At 40.6% G+C, this 17,913-nt stretch overlaps 1 protein-coding gene across 3 annotated transcripts in view; it reads right to left on the minus strand.

Annotated features, from left to right (window-relative positions):
* Positions 1–17,913, minus strand: part of slc6a9 (solute carrier family 6 member 9) — an 84,843-nt gene that overhangs the window by 47,265 nt on the left and 19,665 nt on the right. For all 3 annotated transcript variants that reach the window (XM_024435608.2, XM_024435606.2, XM_024435607.2), the window contains exon 2: positions 16,035–16,310. In XM_024435608.2, the coding sequence (XP_024291376.1) occupies positions 16,035–16,064 (30 nt within the window). In that variant the 5' untranslated portion in view covers positions 16,065–16,310. The remainder of the gene's footprint in view (positions 1–16,034; positions 16,311–17,913) is intronic.

Below are 17,913 nucleotides of genomic sequence, written 5' to 3' on the forward strand. Positions count from 1 at the left end.
GCTATGGAGCAGGGGTAGGCCACAGTCCTGCCAGAGAGTGAGAAAGGAGAGAGAGAGAGAGAGAGAGAGAACACGAGAGAGGGAAGGGGGCGTAGCATTGGGAGTTCCATTTCAAATCTAAACTTGCAGTTTTTATTTCCTACTACGCTCCTATCAGAGAGTAGATCTCACCCATTTCAAGCATTTGAGTTGAGTTCTCTAGAACATCAAATCTGAAAGCATTTTTTTTGCAAAGGATATTCTCATACTTCTTGAAAGGATAAGGCTACCGTTATATCAGCAATAAGATAGAAAAATCTTCCTATCACACAACATTTCAATCTAATAGAAATAAAACCAAAACAAGCCTTAAAGTGGCACAGAATGCTCCCATGTTTGAAATTAGCTGCCTTTGGGACTCTTTCCTATTCAGAGCACGCTGCCTCTATTGACAAGCAAACAAGGGTCTTCAGTGTGTGCTAAATTACTACTGCTGACCAAACATGTCACTTCGCAACTTACTGCCCTGCTGGATGTGCCGTTTCCAGATCTCACTCAGTTGGTATTCAGACTAGAGATACCAACACACACACACACACACACACACACACACACACACACACACACACACACACACACACACACACACACACACACACACACACACACACACACACACACACACACACACACACATATATATATATATATATTTACAAATATTGCAAAGGCAAGCTCCAACAAACATGACTTTTATCCCACCACTTGACACACAAAGCATTTTGCTGAAATATTTTTGGTGTCGTCTAATTTCTAGTTTTGGGTCTTGAGAGGAGGAAACAGAGTCCATGAAACAGTCATGCCCTTATATTGCAGGCAAGACAAATGTAATAGCATGTTTGTTTTTTGTTTTTAATTGGCAGCATCAAAATATCAGTGCTAACGTTGAGGGACAAGCTACTCAGAGAATTTCCAATGTACAGTGCATTCGGAAAGTATTCAGACCCCTTACCTTTTTCCACATTTGGTTATGTTACAGCCTTATTATAAGACTGATTCAATTGTTATTTTTCCTCATCAATCTGTACACAGTACCCCATAATTACAAAGCAAAAACAGGTTTAGACATTTTTGCAAATGTATTAAATATAAAAAACTGAAATACCACACAAGAATTCAGATCCTTTACTCAGTACTTTGTTGAAGCACCTTTGGCAGTGATTACAGCCTTGAGTATTCTTGGGTATGATGCTAAAAGCTTGGCTTACCTGTTTTTGGGGAGTTTCTCCCATTCTTCTCTTCAGATCCTCTCAAGCTCTGTCAGGTTGGATGGGGAGCGTCGCTGCACAGTTATTTTCAGGTCTCTCCAGAGATGTTCAATCGTGTTCAAGTCAGGGCTCTGGCAGGGCCACTCAAGGACATTCAGAGACTTATCCCAAAGCCACTTCTGTGTTGTCTTGGCTGTGCGCTTAGGGTCTTTGTCCTGTCGGAAGGTGAACCTTCGCCCCGGTCTGAGGTCCTGAGTGCTCTGGAGCAGGTTTTCATCAAGGATCTCTCTGTACTTTGCTCCATTCATCTTTCTCTCTCTCCTGACATCCCCACAGCATGATGCTGCCACCACCATGCTTCATCATAGAGATGGTGCCAGGTTTCCTCCAGACGTGACTCTTGGCATTCAGGCCAAAGAGTTCAATCTTGGTTTCATCAAACCAGAGAATCTTGTTTCTCAAGGTCTGAGTCCTTTAGGTGTCTTTTGGCAAACTCCAAGTGGGCTGTCATGTGCCTTTTACTGAGGAGTGGCTTCCGTCTGCCCACTTTACCATAAAGACCTGATTGGTGGAGTGCTGCAGAGATGGTTGTCCTTCTGGAAGGTTCTCCCATCTCCACTGAGGAACTCTGGAACTCTGTCAGTGACCATCGGGTTCTTGGTCACCTCCCTGACCAAGGCCCTTCTCCCCAGATTGCTCAGTTTGGCCGGGCGGCCAGCTCTGGTCTTGGTGGTTCCAAACTTCTTCCATGTAAGAATGATGGAGGCCACTGTGTTCTTGGGGACCTTCAATGCTGCAGAAATATTTTGGTACTCTTTTCCAGGCCTGTGCCTCGGCACAATTCTGTCTCGGAGCTCTACGGACAATTCCTTCAACCTCATGGCTTGGTTTTTGCTCTGACATGCTCTCTGAACTGTGGGACCTTATATAGACAGATGTGTGCCTTTCCAAATCATGTCCAATCAATTGAATGTAACACAGGTGAGCTCCAATCCAGTTGTAGAAGCATTTCAGGGATGATCAATGGAAACAGGATGCACCTGAGCTCAATTTGGAGTCTCATAGCAAAGGGTCTGAATACTTAGGTAAATAAGGTATTTCTGTTTATTTTTAATACATTTACAATAATGTCATTATGGGGGTATTGGGTATTGTGTTTAGAATGATGAGGGGGAAAATAATTGAATCAATGTTAGAATAAGGCTGTAATGTAACAAATGTGGAAAATATGAAGGGGTCTGAATATTTTCTGAAGGCACTGTAATGTTGCATAAGCAGAATAAGATTTACTTGAATACTCCATGGTTCATGTTTCCTATGAGTGGTGGGATTTTTAGCTACCCTTGAGCAAAAGTAGGAATTAATCTTATGTTCCTTCTCCTCATTTGATTTCTTTTAGTTGATACCGATTTGTTCCCCCCCCAAAAGTAACAATTGCCTAACTATCAGGCTCAAAATGAGTACTGAGTGTGGGCCTCTAGAACATCTCACTGTAACGTCCACAATACGATCACAGAACATATTTTAATATCAGGTGTAGACTGGGTCACGGGATGTGTTTAGCAGTCATTCAACTTTATCGTAGAGACCTCTGTTAATTGGTATGACATGTATTTTTTTCTCCATCTAGTCTTCTTTAGTGATAGATGTAGCATCCAGTGCAGTGCTGAAGAGATGTCCAGCTCACTCGTGGAGATGCTAATGTTTGGTCCTATTAAATCTGCCTGCATAAAGATCTCTGTCCCTTATTGCAATTAACTTAATATCTCATCACCTCTGATTAGGTTCCCAAGTAAGTGATGGGGTGTGCGAAGGCTTGGTACATGGAAAACTTGGATAACCCTCAATTTACTCAACAGTTCAGACCGGGAAACAGAAAAGTGACAGCAAGTAGCTCTGGAGAATCTCTCAGGCTGGAGGGACTACATGATACGGAGGACAGAAACCAGAGAAAGTTTTTTTTTAACTGCCATTTTTTGGCGCGACTGACAGCCTTTGTCTGGGCAACAAAAGGACAAATTCATTGGTCGGAAAACAACTTCCTGAGCATTTCTTCCAGTTTGAAGTGTGACGTTTGCTTAGCCTGGCAGCATTCAGGGACACAGGAGAGCAATCTCTAACGCTTGGGTTAACCTGAAGTTTCCATGATAATTTCTCCCCTCCGTTATTTAGCTGGAAGGGCCCCAGCTGTTAATTCTTTATAAATAGCGTGTAGCTCATATCCCCTCCAGGGAGAATGGGGCTCAGTGGAGTAGCTTGGGAACAAATCGGGCTGGAAAAAGCACACAACATACACAATTTGACAAACATATGGGATCATTGCTGGAGATTAAAGTTAGTTATATGTGACTTGAGTTCGCCTCACGTGGATTCAACAATGAGCAAATTAGAAGAGCAGCAGCAATCGTAGTTGAGCTGAAATACCATGAGAAGTGACAGAGGTTTGCGGGAAAAAAACTAAATTCCCACATTTTTTGGGGAGGGGGAATAGGTTACCAAAAGTTTGAAAATCTCATTTTGACTCGTAGCCTACATACACAGCAAATATTTCTGGAGTAACAATGAATTTACTAAAATCATTCAAATAGAAAATGATCATTTGAATGTGTTGGCATCAGCTCATTGTGCTAATGTATCTGGTATTTCATTCTTCCTGCATACTTTCATAATCTTAAAATTAAATTAACTAATATATAAGAGGGGGAAAAACTTCAACAGAGGAACATTTTTGTGCAATGGCCAGGTTGAAGGCCTTGTCTCTAGCTAGGTCAACATAACTGGTCCAGGGTGGTTGTAGGATTCTAGGTCCTATTTGGAATTATGTCAGAGTTCCAGGAACCAGATACAATGTAACATAGCTTAAGTGAACATGTGAATAATCAACAACAACAAAATATATACAGTAGCAGTCAAAAGTTTGGACACACCTACAACTCATTGCAGGATTTTCTTTATTTTTTACGATTGTCTACATTGTAGAATAATAGTGAAGACATCAAAACAATGAACTAACCCATATGGATTCATGTAGTGTGTTAAAGTGTTAAACAAATCTAAATATATTTTATATTTGAGATTCCTGGAATGTATTTCAATTAACAGGTGTGGCTTGTTAAAAGGTAATTTGTGGAATATCTTTCCTTCTTAATGCCTTTGAGCCAATAAGTTGTGTTGTGACAAGGAAGGGGTGGTATACAGAAGATAGCCCTATTTGGTAAAATACCAAGTCCATATTATGGCAAGAACAGCTCAAATAAGCAAAGATAAACAATAGTCCATCATTACTTTAAGACATGAAGGTCAGTCAATGCGGAAAATTTCAAGAAAGTTTCTTCAAGTGCAGTCACAAAAACCATAATGCAACTGGCTTTCATGAGTACCACCACAGGAAAGGAAGACACATAATTATCTCTGCTGCAGAGGATAAGTTTATTAGAGTTACCAGCATCAGAAATTGCAGCCCAAATAAATGCTCCAAAGAGTTCCAGTAACAGACACATCTCAACATCAACTGTTCAGAGGAGACTGCATGAATCAGGGCTTCATGGTCGATTTGCTGCAAAGAAACCATTACTAAAGGACACCAATAAGAAGAAACACGAAAAATTTACAAATTTGAGATATTTGGTTCCAACAGCAGTGTCTTTGTGAGACACAGAGTAGATGAACAGATGATCTCCCCATTTGTGGTTCCCACCTTGAAGCATGGAGGAGGAGGTGTGATCACTGTCTGTGATTTATTTAGAATTCAAGGCACAATTAACCAGCATGGCTACCACAGTAATCTGCAGCGATACACCATCCCATCTGGTTCGCGCTTAGGCAGACTATCATTTGTTTTCAAACAGGACAATGACCCAACATACATCCAGGCTGTGTAAGGGCTATTTGACCAAGAAGGAGAGTGATGGAGGGCTGCATCAGATGACCTGGCCTCCACAATCACCCAACCTCAATTAAATTGAGATGGTTTGGGATGAGTTGGACCGCAGAGTGAAGGAAAAGCAACCAACAAGTGCTCAGCATATGTGGGAACTCCTTCAAGTCCGTTGGAAAAGCATTCCAGGTGAAGCTGGTTGAGAAAATGCCAAGAGTGTGTAAAGCTGTCATGGCTACTTTGAAGAATTTCAAATATAAAATATATTTTTTGGTTACTACATGATTCCATATGTGTTATTTCATAGTTCTAATGTCTACACTATTATGAAAAACCCTTGAATGAGTAGGTGTTCTAAAACGTTTGACCAGTAGTGCACGTTGATTCGATTTGAAATGGTGGGGGAATTTGAGATGCTTTTGGTGAGCCTTGGACATTGAAGGAATCAATTGAAGGAATCAAAGTGATAACTAATGTGAAGACGGGTGTTCCTGTGTGGGAGCCCTGAGAACAGCAGACCCGCTTTATCCCATGTCTATATCTCCCATTCACTAGACAAGGGGCAGAGCAGGTTGAGTTCAAGCGCAACAAATTACCTAAATATGGGGTGAAAAGCCTTTGAAAGACCTCAAATGGACTGTTGAAAATAATAATAATAAAAGAGATGAGAAGATTTAAGAGGCCCGTTGAGGGAACACAATGCTCAATAGCTGTCCATAATTTTACAAACTCGCCAGCGGATGAAAGTGGGTCTCTTTTTTAACTTTGTTTACCCTTTCTTTGGAGGGGGCTGCCATTAAACAGAAGGGAGAGGAAGAAAAGTTGGAAAAAACGTCATTTTCAGCCTGAGTGGTTTCTTCAAATGAAATCTAAAGGCCGAAACTCAAAGGGTTCTTTGGTTGGGGGATCTTTAAAAGGAAGCGAAGCAGTGGACGTGTTTGGCATTTGGTGACCTTCCTCCCCCCACTGTACCTTCGCCACAGTGGCTGCATTTTCCCTGGCTCTGCCACTTGGTGCACTGTACAGTCAGAGGTTCAAACATAAACAGAAATCATGTTTAACTTCCCTTTTGCTCCCTCACACCTGTTCCCATGCCCTGAAGGCAGCACGATTGCACAGTTACAAAGATGTGAACACTTAAGCTAATATAAGTGAGTGATTGACAGCTGAATATGGTCCTCCTTACATAAGGAGGAAAGAAAAAGCTTTTGGGCAAACTGAAGTTGTATGGGACAGACAAACTTAACTTGAGACTTATTGTCTTTACGCAAACTTCACATGGCAGGGCAACTGTTAACAACATAAAGTCATTGAGACCATCCACTCATACACACCTCAATACTACAGTCACAGTCTTGCCAGTTTTCCAAGGTGAGAATGTAGATTCGGTGTTATGTAGCAACATTTGAAATTGTGCGTTTTACTTTGGACAAAAGTAGACTCAGAGCTAGAAAATGGGATATCATACACTACAGTTGAGGAACAATGGAAAAGTAATTCTGCTTTGGAAGTTGCTAAACTTGAAAACCCACGTTTTGAGAAAATGTCCCTTGAATGTTTTGGTATACCTACTGGAGAGCTCTTCTTTGTCTACACCCATTCAGCATCGTTCACACCCTCTAAAGCCTTAGCCCCACCCATCTCTTTAAGGATTCTCATGTGAGTCTATGTGGTAAACACAAACACACGCTATATCAAATAAAAATCTAAGTTTATTTGTCACATGCACAGGACGCAGACGGTGTAAACGTTTACTAGCATAGTGGTTACTAGCATAGTAGCAATGTCCAAAACAGATACAAATATTTAAAACATGTTGTTTTCTTATTATTAGATGGCGCTTACCCGACACACTTATCTAAATTGATGGGTCATGTGAAGGAAGACCTATAACCACCCACCAGCCACATCAAGCTATGTGGATGGGTCACTATTGTCCGGCCGAAGTGGAACCTTTTGTTTGGACATGTAGCTAGCTAGGTAGCTAGCTAAACAATGAACCGGCATAATCCCAACTCATACTACTACCAATACAAACATTGCCATAGCTGTAGTATGAATCTGCAGGTAGCTAAAGCTAAACAAACAAGGTTCAATGTTAGCTAGCTAACATTAGGCTCTACCTAGCAATGCAAATGTTTTTCTGATTCGAATAATATTACTACACAGATCATACACGTAACGTTAGCTATCGAGCCAGCAAGCTAACATTTGCTAGCTAACTAACAGTACGCTTTAACTTGCAATAAAAAAAAACAACTTTCTGACAAAATTAGAAACATATATCTGAAAATGTAGCTAGACTCTTACATGGATGAACGCTTCACAGCAGACTTGAAACATTTAACATTTAACGTTTTGTTTGTAGATACATGGCTAGCATTGTGTCAAGTCACTCTGGTTCACACTGAACATGGCGTGTGCAGAAAGTAGACCATCACTTTTTCCAACTGATCTTTCGATAGCGCCTGCTAAATTTAGGGCATCAATGTTGTTGAAAGTAGCACAACTTTTGTAGTTCTAATAAATGTTTACGTTCAAATGCTGCTCCTGTGAAGTAGTGACATGGAAATGCGCCTAATTTCCTGAAACAAGTCACAAATATCTAGCCAACATTTTTCAATTGAATAACATTGTTTGTGAACTTTAGAGCTGTAACGATTTGACACTTTGGCTTTGGTTAAAGGCAAGTACAAACGCATACTAGTAGTAGTCATCGCTCCTGTTCGAGAGTCTACACATCCTGTGTGATGGGAAACAAGATCATCATCTCACTGGCTCCTTCTCTTGCGAGGTCTCATTGGCTATTGCCGATCACTGTTCTCAAAACGTGTCGTTGCACATCACACTACAAGAGCATTGCAGATTGTGTGACTATAAAATCAAACATGTTTGAAAATATTGGGATGTCTGGGACTGGTAGCCCTCAGATTGCGTTTCTAAACCGCTCACATTAAAACTAGCGTCGGTGACGAGGTAGGCAACGACATGGGGATTTTTGTAAAAAAAAAAATATTTTAGAAGTGATATGATAGAAAGCACTTTTCAAAATCGTTTGACATGCTCGTCACCATTGTATGACTAGAGCCTGAGCGATATGGTATTATTGGATATCGATACCGATTTTAGAAAGGCAAAAGTCACCGATTACCGTTAGACCTGCTGATATAAAGTAATTTAGAGGTGAAAAGAATTTATTAAAAAATATATTACAAAATGACACAATAATCTTTTACACTAATTACCAGATACTCTAAATTATGATTTAACAAAATAAAATTATTATTTATGAACATTTTATTTGTGGTTTACAGGATATCCACCAAAAAGCAACTACATCCTCTATAAATACAACAGTAAATATAAAACTTGTTTAGTTTACCTTCTTAGGTACAAGTTAAAGATGTGGCACTGTATAAGAAGTTCGCAAAAGTGTTTGTGCTAGACCACCACAAGGGGTGGCTGGCTGAATTAATTAAACTTTGTCTCAAAGTAAATCTGAAACTGCACTGTTCACAAATTCACAAATAAGCATTGAAATGCAGTAACATGCTGTTCGTAATGTCACCGCTACTTGTCAACGGCAGCATTTTCAAAGGTTATGTAAACAAACACTTCATGGCAACCTCGCAATGAGTACATTATGACACGCACAAGCTAGCTGTTCATTATGACAATGTTTTCTCACAGAACCCATATGTACATTACCCTGTCAATACAACATATATTGGCTATACATTTCAACTGCAAATGGCTATGCGCTGATGACTGGAAACGTTTAAGCAGGCAAATTCTTGTCGGACTGCTTTTAGTCACACATTCTAATTTAGCTAGATAACTAATGATAGCTACTTATCTCCCATGTTAGCACATGGCCCGAATGATAGATCTGTGCCAACTGTCTTGCTTTTTGAAGATGGCATATTTTGGAAAACAAACAAAATAAACACACTAGCTAACATAATAGGCCTAGACAGTAACAGTATTATTTTTGTGTCGAGTGTTCACTTTGGCACCAGTCCAGTGTTAGCACACAAGTAGCACAGATAGCTAGCTAACTACAGTGCCTTGCGAAAGTATTCGGCCCCCTTGAACTTTGCGACCTTTTGCCACATTTCAGGCTTCAAACATAAAGATATAAAACTGTATTTTTTTGTGAAGAATCAACAACAAGTGGGACACAATCATGAAGTGGAACGACATTTATTGGATATTTCAAACTTTTTTAACAAATGAAAAACTGAAAAATTGGGCGTGCAAAATTATTCAGCCCCTTTACTTTCAGTGCAGCAAACTCTCTCCAGAAGTTCAGTGAGGATCTCTGAATGATCCAATGTTGACCTAAATGACTAATGATGATAAATACAATCCACCTGTGTGTAATCAAGTCTCCGTATAAATGCACCTGCACTGTGATAGTCTCAGAGGTCCGTTAAAAGTGCAGAGAGCATCATGAAGAACAAGGAACACACCAGGCAGGTCCGAGATACTGTTGTGAAGAAGTTTAAAGCCGGATTTGGATACAAAAAGATTTCCCAAGCTTTAAACATCCCAAGGAGCACTGTGCAAGCGATAATATTGAAATGGAAGGAGTATCAGACCACTGCAAATCTACCAAGACCTGGCCGTCCCTCTAAACTTTCAGCTCATACAAGGAGAAGACTGATCAGAGATGCAGCCAAGAGGCCCATGATCACTCTGGATGAACTGCAGAGATCTACAGCTGAGGTGGGAGACTCTGTCCATAGGACAACAATCAGTCGTATATTGCACAAATCTGGCCTTTATGGAAGAGTGGCAAGAAGAAAGCCATTTCTTAAAGATATCCATCAAAAGTGTAGTTTAAAGTTTGCCACAAGCCACCTGGGAGACACACCAAACATGTGGAAGAAGGTGCTCTGGTCAGATGAAACCAAAATTGAACTTTTTGGCAACAATGCAAAACGTTATGTTTGGCGTAAAGCAACACAGCCCATCACCCTGAACACACCATCCCCACTGTCAAACATGGTGGTGGCAGCATCATGGTTTGGGCCTGCTTTTCTTCAGCAGGGACAGGGAAGATGGTTAAAATTGATGGGAAGATGGATGGAGCCAAATACAGGACCATTCTGGAAGAAAACCTGATGGAGTCTGCAAAAGACCTGAGACTGGGACGGAGATTTGTCTTCCAACAAGACAATGATCCAAAACATAAAGCAAAATCTACAATGGAATGGTTCAAAAATAAACATATCCAGGTGTTAGAATGGCCAAGTCAAAGTCCAGACCTGAATCCAATCGAGAATCTGTGGAAAGAACTGAAAACTGCTGTTCACAAATGCTCTCCATCCAACCTCACTGAGCTCGAGCTGTTTTGCAAGGAGGAATGGGAAAAAATTTCAGTCTCTCGATGTGCAAAACTGATAGAGACATACCTCAAGCGACTTACAGCTGTAATCACAGCAAAAGGTGGCGCTACAAAGTATTAACTTAAGGGGGCTGAATAATTTTGCACACCCAATTTTTCAGTTTTTGATTTGTTAAAAAAGTTTGAAATATCCAATAAATGTCGTTCCACTTCATGATTGTGTCCCACTTGTTGTTGATTCTTCACAAAAAATACAGTTTTATATCTTTATGTTTGAAGCCTGAAATGTGGCAAAAGGTCGCAAAGTTCAAGGGGGCCGAATACTTTCGCAAGGCTCTGTATATTGCTGGCTAGATAGCTAAGCTAACAACCTTGCTGGCTAGCTAGCCTGCTAATGTTAACTAAGTGAGAGTGTGATGAGGACAGGGCTGCTTGATTGGTGTACTTTTTTTCATTTACAAATACACTGGCTGTTATAAACTACTTACTGTTAAACCAACATGCTTACTCTCTCTCACATTGTGACCTAGGGCTGTATGATGTTCAATGAGCAGCTAGTAGAGAGCCCTCTTCAGGTAACCATTGAAAATGTTTTTTAAAAATACCTGAAATGAGCAGACATATTTGTTTATTCTATGTACAGTTGAAGTCGGAAGTTTACATACACCTTAGCCAAATACATTTAAACTCTGAGTAAAAATTCCCTGTCTTAGGTCAGTTAGGATCACCACTTTATTTTAAAAAGGTGAAATATCAGAATAATAGTAGAGAGAGTTATTTTTTATTTCTTTCATCACATTCCCAGTTTGTCAGAAGTTTGCATACTCTCAATTCGTATTTGGTAGCACTGCAACATTTAAATTGTTTAACTTGGGTAAAACGTTTTGGGTAGCCTTCCACAAGCTTCACACAATAAGTTGGGTGAATTTTGGCCCATTCCTCCTGACAGAGCTGGTATAACTGAGTCCGGGATGTAGGCCTCCTTGCTCGCACATTTTCTATAGGATTGAGGTCAGAGCTTTGTGATGCCACTCCGATAACTTGACTTTCTTGTCCTTAAGCCATTTTGCCACAACTTTGGAAGTATTCTTGGGGTCATTGTCCATTTGGAAGACCCATTTGCGACCAAGCTTTAACATCCTGACTGATGTCTTGAGATGTTGCTTCAATATATCCACAAAATTTTCTTTTCTCATGATGCCATCTATTTTGTGAAGTGCACCAGTCCCTCCCGCAGCAAAGCACCCCCACAAAATGATGCTGCCACCCCCGTGCTTCGCGGTTGGGATGGTGTTCTTCAGCTTGAAAGCATCCCCCTTTTCCCTCCAAACATAACAATGGTCATTATGGCCAAACAGTTCTATTTTTCTTTCATAATTTCTCCAAAAAGTATGATCTTTGTCCCCATGTGCAGTTGCAAAACGTAGTCTGGCTTTTTTATGGCGGTTTTTTTTATGGGGGTTTTTGAGCAGTAGCTTCTTCCTTGCTGAGCGGCCTTTTAGGCCTTTTATGTCGATATAGGACTCGTTTTACTGTGGATATCGATACTTTTGTACCTGTTTCCTCCAGAATCTTCACAAGTTCCTTTGCTGTTGTTTTTGGGATTGATTTGCACTTTTCACACCAAAGTACGTTCATCTCTAGGAGACAGAACGCATCTCCTTTCTGAGCGCTATAACAGCTACATGGTCCCATGGTGGTTATACTTGCATACTATTGTTTCTACAGATGAACATGGTGCCTTCAGGCGTTTGGAAATTGCTCCCAAGGATGAACCAGACTTGTGGAGGTCTACAATTTTTTTTATGAGGCCATGGCTGATTTCTTTTGATTTTCCCATGATGTCAATCGAAGAGGCACTGAGTTTGAAGGTAGGCCTTGAAATACATCCACAGGTACACCTCCAAATTATGTCAATTAGCCTATCAGAAGCTTCTAAAGCCATGACATCATTTTCTGGACTATTCCAAGCTGTTTAAAGCCACAGTCAACTTAGTGTATGTAAACTTCTGACCCACTGGAATTATGATGCAGTGAATTATAAGTGAAATAATCTGTCTGTAAACACTTGTTGGAAAAATTACTTGTGTCATGCACAAAGTAGATGTCCTAACCGACTTGCCAAAACAATAGTTTGTTCACAAGAAATTTGTGGAGTGGTTGAAAAACTAGTTTTAATGACTCCAACCTAAGTGTATATAAACTTCCGACTTCAACTGTATATAATATTGGCATAAGTGGAATAATATTATATAATAATATTGGCATCTGTGGAATAAAGACCAATAGAAATATTTCTGTGAAAGGCTAATATCGGTCATCTTATTTATTGGTCGGGCTCTATTCGAGGTGGGGCTTTGAGTTGTGTTCTCCATTTGGCTGTTCCCAAGAGACGAGCAGGAGAGCAGCAGTCAGACAGGATGCTACTCATTGTCCTACCACATCTAAATGAGGTGCCAAGCAGACAAATGTGCAAATCCCTCACCCCACTCCCTTCCCCAACATATCTTCTCTCAAAGCATAAAAGACATCTAGCTGTCTCGTAAAACGGTCTGCCAAAACCTCATCCGGCTGCCAATTCAGGGAAAGTGAGCCCAAAGCTATAAAAGATGTTAGAGAGCTATTCAAAAGATAAGGCGTTCCTTAGAAAGGTTGGAAAGAGTCAGAATTGGGTTTCTAAAGCACAATTGCAAGCAAAATGATACCAGCCTGTCCATGCAATATAAATACTCTGCTTGAATAGATAGAAAACCAGGAAGAACAATTTTAGCAGCAAGGGAAATTAAGTATACAACGTCTAAAACATAAATTAGGTTTTGTATAACTATCTGTATATACACTATTATTAAAAAGTATGTGGACACCCCTTCAAATTAGTGGATTCAGCTATTTCAGCCACACACATTGCTGACCAGTGTATAAAATCGAGAACACAGCCAAGCAATTGCCATAGACATACATTGGCAGGAGAATGGCTGAAGAGCTCAGTGATTTTCAACGTGGCACCGTCATAGGATGCCATCTTTTCAACAAGTCAGTTTGTCAAATTTCTGCTCTGCTAGAGCTGCCCCGGTCATCTGTAGGTGCTGTTACTGTGAGGTAGAAAGTCTAGTAGCAACAGCGGCTCAGCAGCAAAGTGGTAGGCCACAAAAGCTCACAGAACGGGACCACTGAGTGCTGAAGCGCGTAGTGTGTAAAAATCGTTCCAAACTGCCTCTGGAAGCAAAGTCAGCACAATAACTGTTTGTCTGGAGCTTCATGCAATGGGTTTCCATGGCTGAGCAGCCACACATAAGCCTAAGATCACCATGTGCAATGCCAAGCATCGGTTGGAGTGGTGTAAAGCTTGCCGCCATTGGACACTGGAGCAGTGGAAACGCGTTCTCTGGAGGGATGAACCACGCTTCACCATCTGGCAGTCCGACGGACGAATCTGGGTTTGGCGGATGCCAGGAGAACGCTACCTGCCCCAATGCATAGTGCCAACTGTAAAGTTTGGTGTAGGAGGAAAAATGATCTGGGGCTGTTTTCATGGTTCAGGCTAGGTCCCTTGTTTAAAGTGAAGGGAATCTTAAAGCAACAGCATACAATGACATTCTAGACAATTCTGTGCTTCCAACTTTGTGGCAACAATTTGGGGAAGCTCCTTTCCTGTTCCAGCATGACAATGCCCTTGTACACAAAGCAAAGTCCATACAGAAATGGTTCGTCAAGATCGGTGTGGAAGAACTTGACTGGCCTACACAGAGCCCTGACCTCAACCCCATCAAACACCTTTGGGATGAATTGGAATGCCGACTGCGAGCGAGGCCTAATCGCCCAACATCATTGCCTGATCTCACTAATGCAGTTGCGGCTGAATGGAAGCAAGTCCTTCCCAGAAGAGTGGAGGCTGTTATAGCAGTAAAGGGCGGACCAACTCCATATTAAAGCCCATGAAATGTTTGACGATCAGGTGTCCACATACTGTAGATACTTTTAATCATGTAGTGTATGTAATGCAATATACTGTATGCAAGGGAGCCGGGGCAGTGAAGCAGTGACAGTTAGTGATGGCGGGAGAAGGGTTCGGTCCTGTGGAATGACTAGCATCACTGTCTGTCAGTAGAAGACAACAGACTCAGCCATTGCGACTGGAGCATGGGGGAACCAATCACAGAAGGGGAGGGAAATGGAGGGGAGGATCTCTGGCTCTTATCTACCTTTGACTTCACGTTTGGACCTCAAGGTCGACCTCAGGGTTTGACCTTACTCATTCAACCTGACTTTTTTCCTGTCCAGATAAGAGAGGTTTAACATTCTATCTCTTTTCCTGTTTTACTAACAGCAGTGTGAAATTTGAAGTTTGAAAATGTTGTTGTGAAGAACATGTGATGTTGTTGTTACTGAGGCCTTGGTCTGAGCATATTTACAGCCAGGGACACACTGTCCAGACAATTACAGAAGTGGCTGCTGCAAAAACCACATCGGCCAAGTCAAACAATCAGCCTGTAGTATACCTGCTTGACAGACACATGGGTCCGTTTGGGTAAAGACACACAAGGTCCAGTTACTTCAGTACTACTACTATAGCCAGCCACTATCCCCATCTTCTCAGTAGTTAAACATTGAAAAGGATGAAGGCATGACATACAAGATTAGGGATGGTCAAAACCAGTTTCTTACAAACTATGTAAACATAAGACATAGAAAATACATAAAAAAGACAAATGGAACTTCAGAAATTCAAGCTAGCGTCTTGTAGAATCACATCGATCAAGTACAGGCAACACCTTGTTGATGACGATAAATAGGGTAGGCACGTCTTCAATGATAGGCTGAACCAAAATAACAAATATTCACCCAAAATACTACTAAAAGAGCATTCAAATGAAAGTGATATTTATTGACTTTATCCCAAGTAAATGTATAATCAAAATGACCTTCCAAGCTCTTTGGTTCATATGCAATAATCTTTCATTTTGAGTGCGAAACAATCATTTCATTTTCCTTTGATCAAATTATAAAATATTTTTGGGAGGACAGAATTTATAGCCTTTTCGGTTCCCAATTGGATTCTCTCTAACACAGTACAAATGTGGCACTATTAACATAAGAAATGTAGACAGTAGGTCTACAGTAAAAAATTACAGCTAATGAGACCTCCACATTAAATCATGTTACAAATGTTTTTACAACTAGCTAGAATTCTACTATATTTACTTTCTCTAATGAACATCGTTAGCAACAATAAAAATGGTAGACATGCTTTTATTTAATTAGCCTACATTTTGTTAGGTAGGCCTATAGGCCTCTTCAATTCACCTCCACTTAGCTGATCCTTGGAACATCTCTGTACAGAGCTCATAAGGGGAGCGTAGGGTCAACTGATGGTCAACAGCTGTACACTGCTATTCGTCATGAATGACAACAATACTGCTCATGTGAGTAGCTTCAAGAAGAACTGATTTCAAATCGGACAAAAAGAACACTCTGTTTCTGACAAGGTGTGTGTGAGGAGATCAGTAATGTGGAGGGGGGGGGGGAAAGAATAGAAATACAAACAAAAACTCCAACTCACCACAATCACCGAAAATGGCTTTTCCTCCATGCTTCAGTCAGGGGGCGCTTTCAAGTGGAGGGACCTCTTCCTCTTTCGTGACGATTTGGTCTATGTCCGTGCTGCTGTGTGTCTCTTTTTGGGACTTGTCTTCTTCTGGACACTGGTGTGTTTCAGTAGCAGCAGCTGGCGTGCGGCTTCGCCCCGTTGCTCACTCGATTCCCTTGTTTCAGACCGCAGCTGAAGTGGCGTCTTTGCTTTGTGTTAATTCTCCCCTAATCCAGGAACGTTTCTATGCTGTGAAACAGACATGTGACAAGGAGGGGAGTGGAGGCAAAACTTTAAGTACCTTTCCCAATTTCAAACAATTTCATCACTGGAAAAATGTAACTTTTGTCCTTCCCTGTCTAAATGTTCAGGACACTTGTTTTTATCTGAGCACCAGTGGTGCTGATATCTCTCCAGATAGGAGAGAAAACTAGATGAGCATTTTCCTGAAAACCCATCACTGAAACAATGTGCTATTGTACAAACAGATGACTCTACTGTTGGTTAAAAAAACTCTGACTTCTCATTGACTGCACATTGCACAACATGTGCAGAGAGCAGTAATCAAAATTAACTCAAGAACATGGGAAATTCACAGTGTATATAAATACTTCTCAGCATAAATTGGTTTGTAACTTCATTTTGCATTTTTCCATTCGATTCATGTATGTAACAAATGTTAAATTGTTCAACTCAAACACTATATTTGGAGCACTTTGAAATACATTTGGCTACTCTGTATCAGGGGAGGACTGTTAATCCTATAAACAAAATCATTTCATGGGAAAATGCATAGAAAATCACAATAGCAAAAATGTGTTAAATTGAATTACTCAACAACATGACAATACAATTGATCTAAGTATTATTACAGCATTTTTTAAAATATAAAATAATAAATTAAAAAAGGCTTCCAGGAAATATGGGCATTATAAAGCTACTATGCCCATTTATCCTTAAGGGGGAAAAGGAATGAAGTAACACACAGTTAACAGATTTAAGCTGATCTATATCTATTTAACCTGTTTTTCAAGTACTGTATGACACATCTTTTTGATGTTTTTGAGTAGGTACAATGTTATATAATATATCTGGAACTTAATCCAAACAACATAGCCTACTTCTGAAGCCAGGACCCTCTGGCAAAACAACATAATATGACAGTTGTAACTTGTAGCTTCACCAGTTTCACATCTCCCAGGTCATACTTGTCTACAGTATTTTACACTCGCCAGGTCTTAACCTCTTCAGCCAAGTCTTAACCTCTTCAGCCAAGTCTTAACCTCTTCAGCCAAGTCGTAACCTCTTCAGCCAAGTCGTAACCTCTTCAGCCAAGTCGTAACCTCTTCAGCCAAGTCTTAACCTCTTCTTCACCTCTTCAGCCAAGTAACCTCTTCAGCCAAGTCTTAACCTCTTCAGCAAGTCTTAACCTCTTCAGCCAAGTCGTAACCTCTTCAGCCAAGTCGTAACCTCTTCAGCCAAGTCTTAACCTCTTCAGCCAAGTCTTAACCTCTTCAGCCAAGTCTTAACCTCTTCAGCCAAGTCTTAACCTCTTCAGCCAAGTCTTAACCTCTTCAGCCAAAAATAGCTAAAATATATTTATGCTACAAAGTACTACTTTAAAAAACTAATTTTGTCTTAGTGTTTTTGAGGGACATACATCAAATCCAAATCATAAACATGACCACAGCAATTCAGCAAAGGCACTTTCTACAACAGGCCTACTTCTCTATCAACACTACATCAAGAGCATGCTGTAAAAAGGTTTGCCAAATATAGCTCCCGTTCAAATGTAACGCAGAGATAAATCAAACATGCTCCGTGGCCAAATGTTGAACCCAATGCAACAAAG

The sequence above is a fragment of the Oncorhynchus tshawytscha genome, linkage group LG10 (assembly GCF_018296145.1).
Source record: "Oncorhynchus tshawytscha isolate Ot180627B linkage group LG10, Otsh_v2.0, whole genome shotgun sequence".
Lineage (NCBI taxonomy): Eukaryota > Metazoa > Chordata > Actinopteri > Salmoniformes > Salmonidae > Oncorhynchus > Oncorhynchus tshawytscha.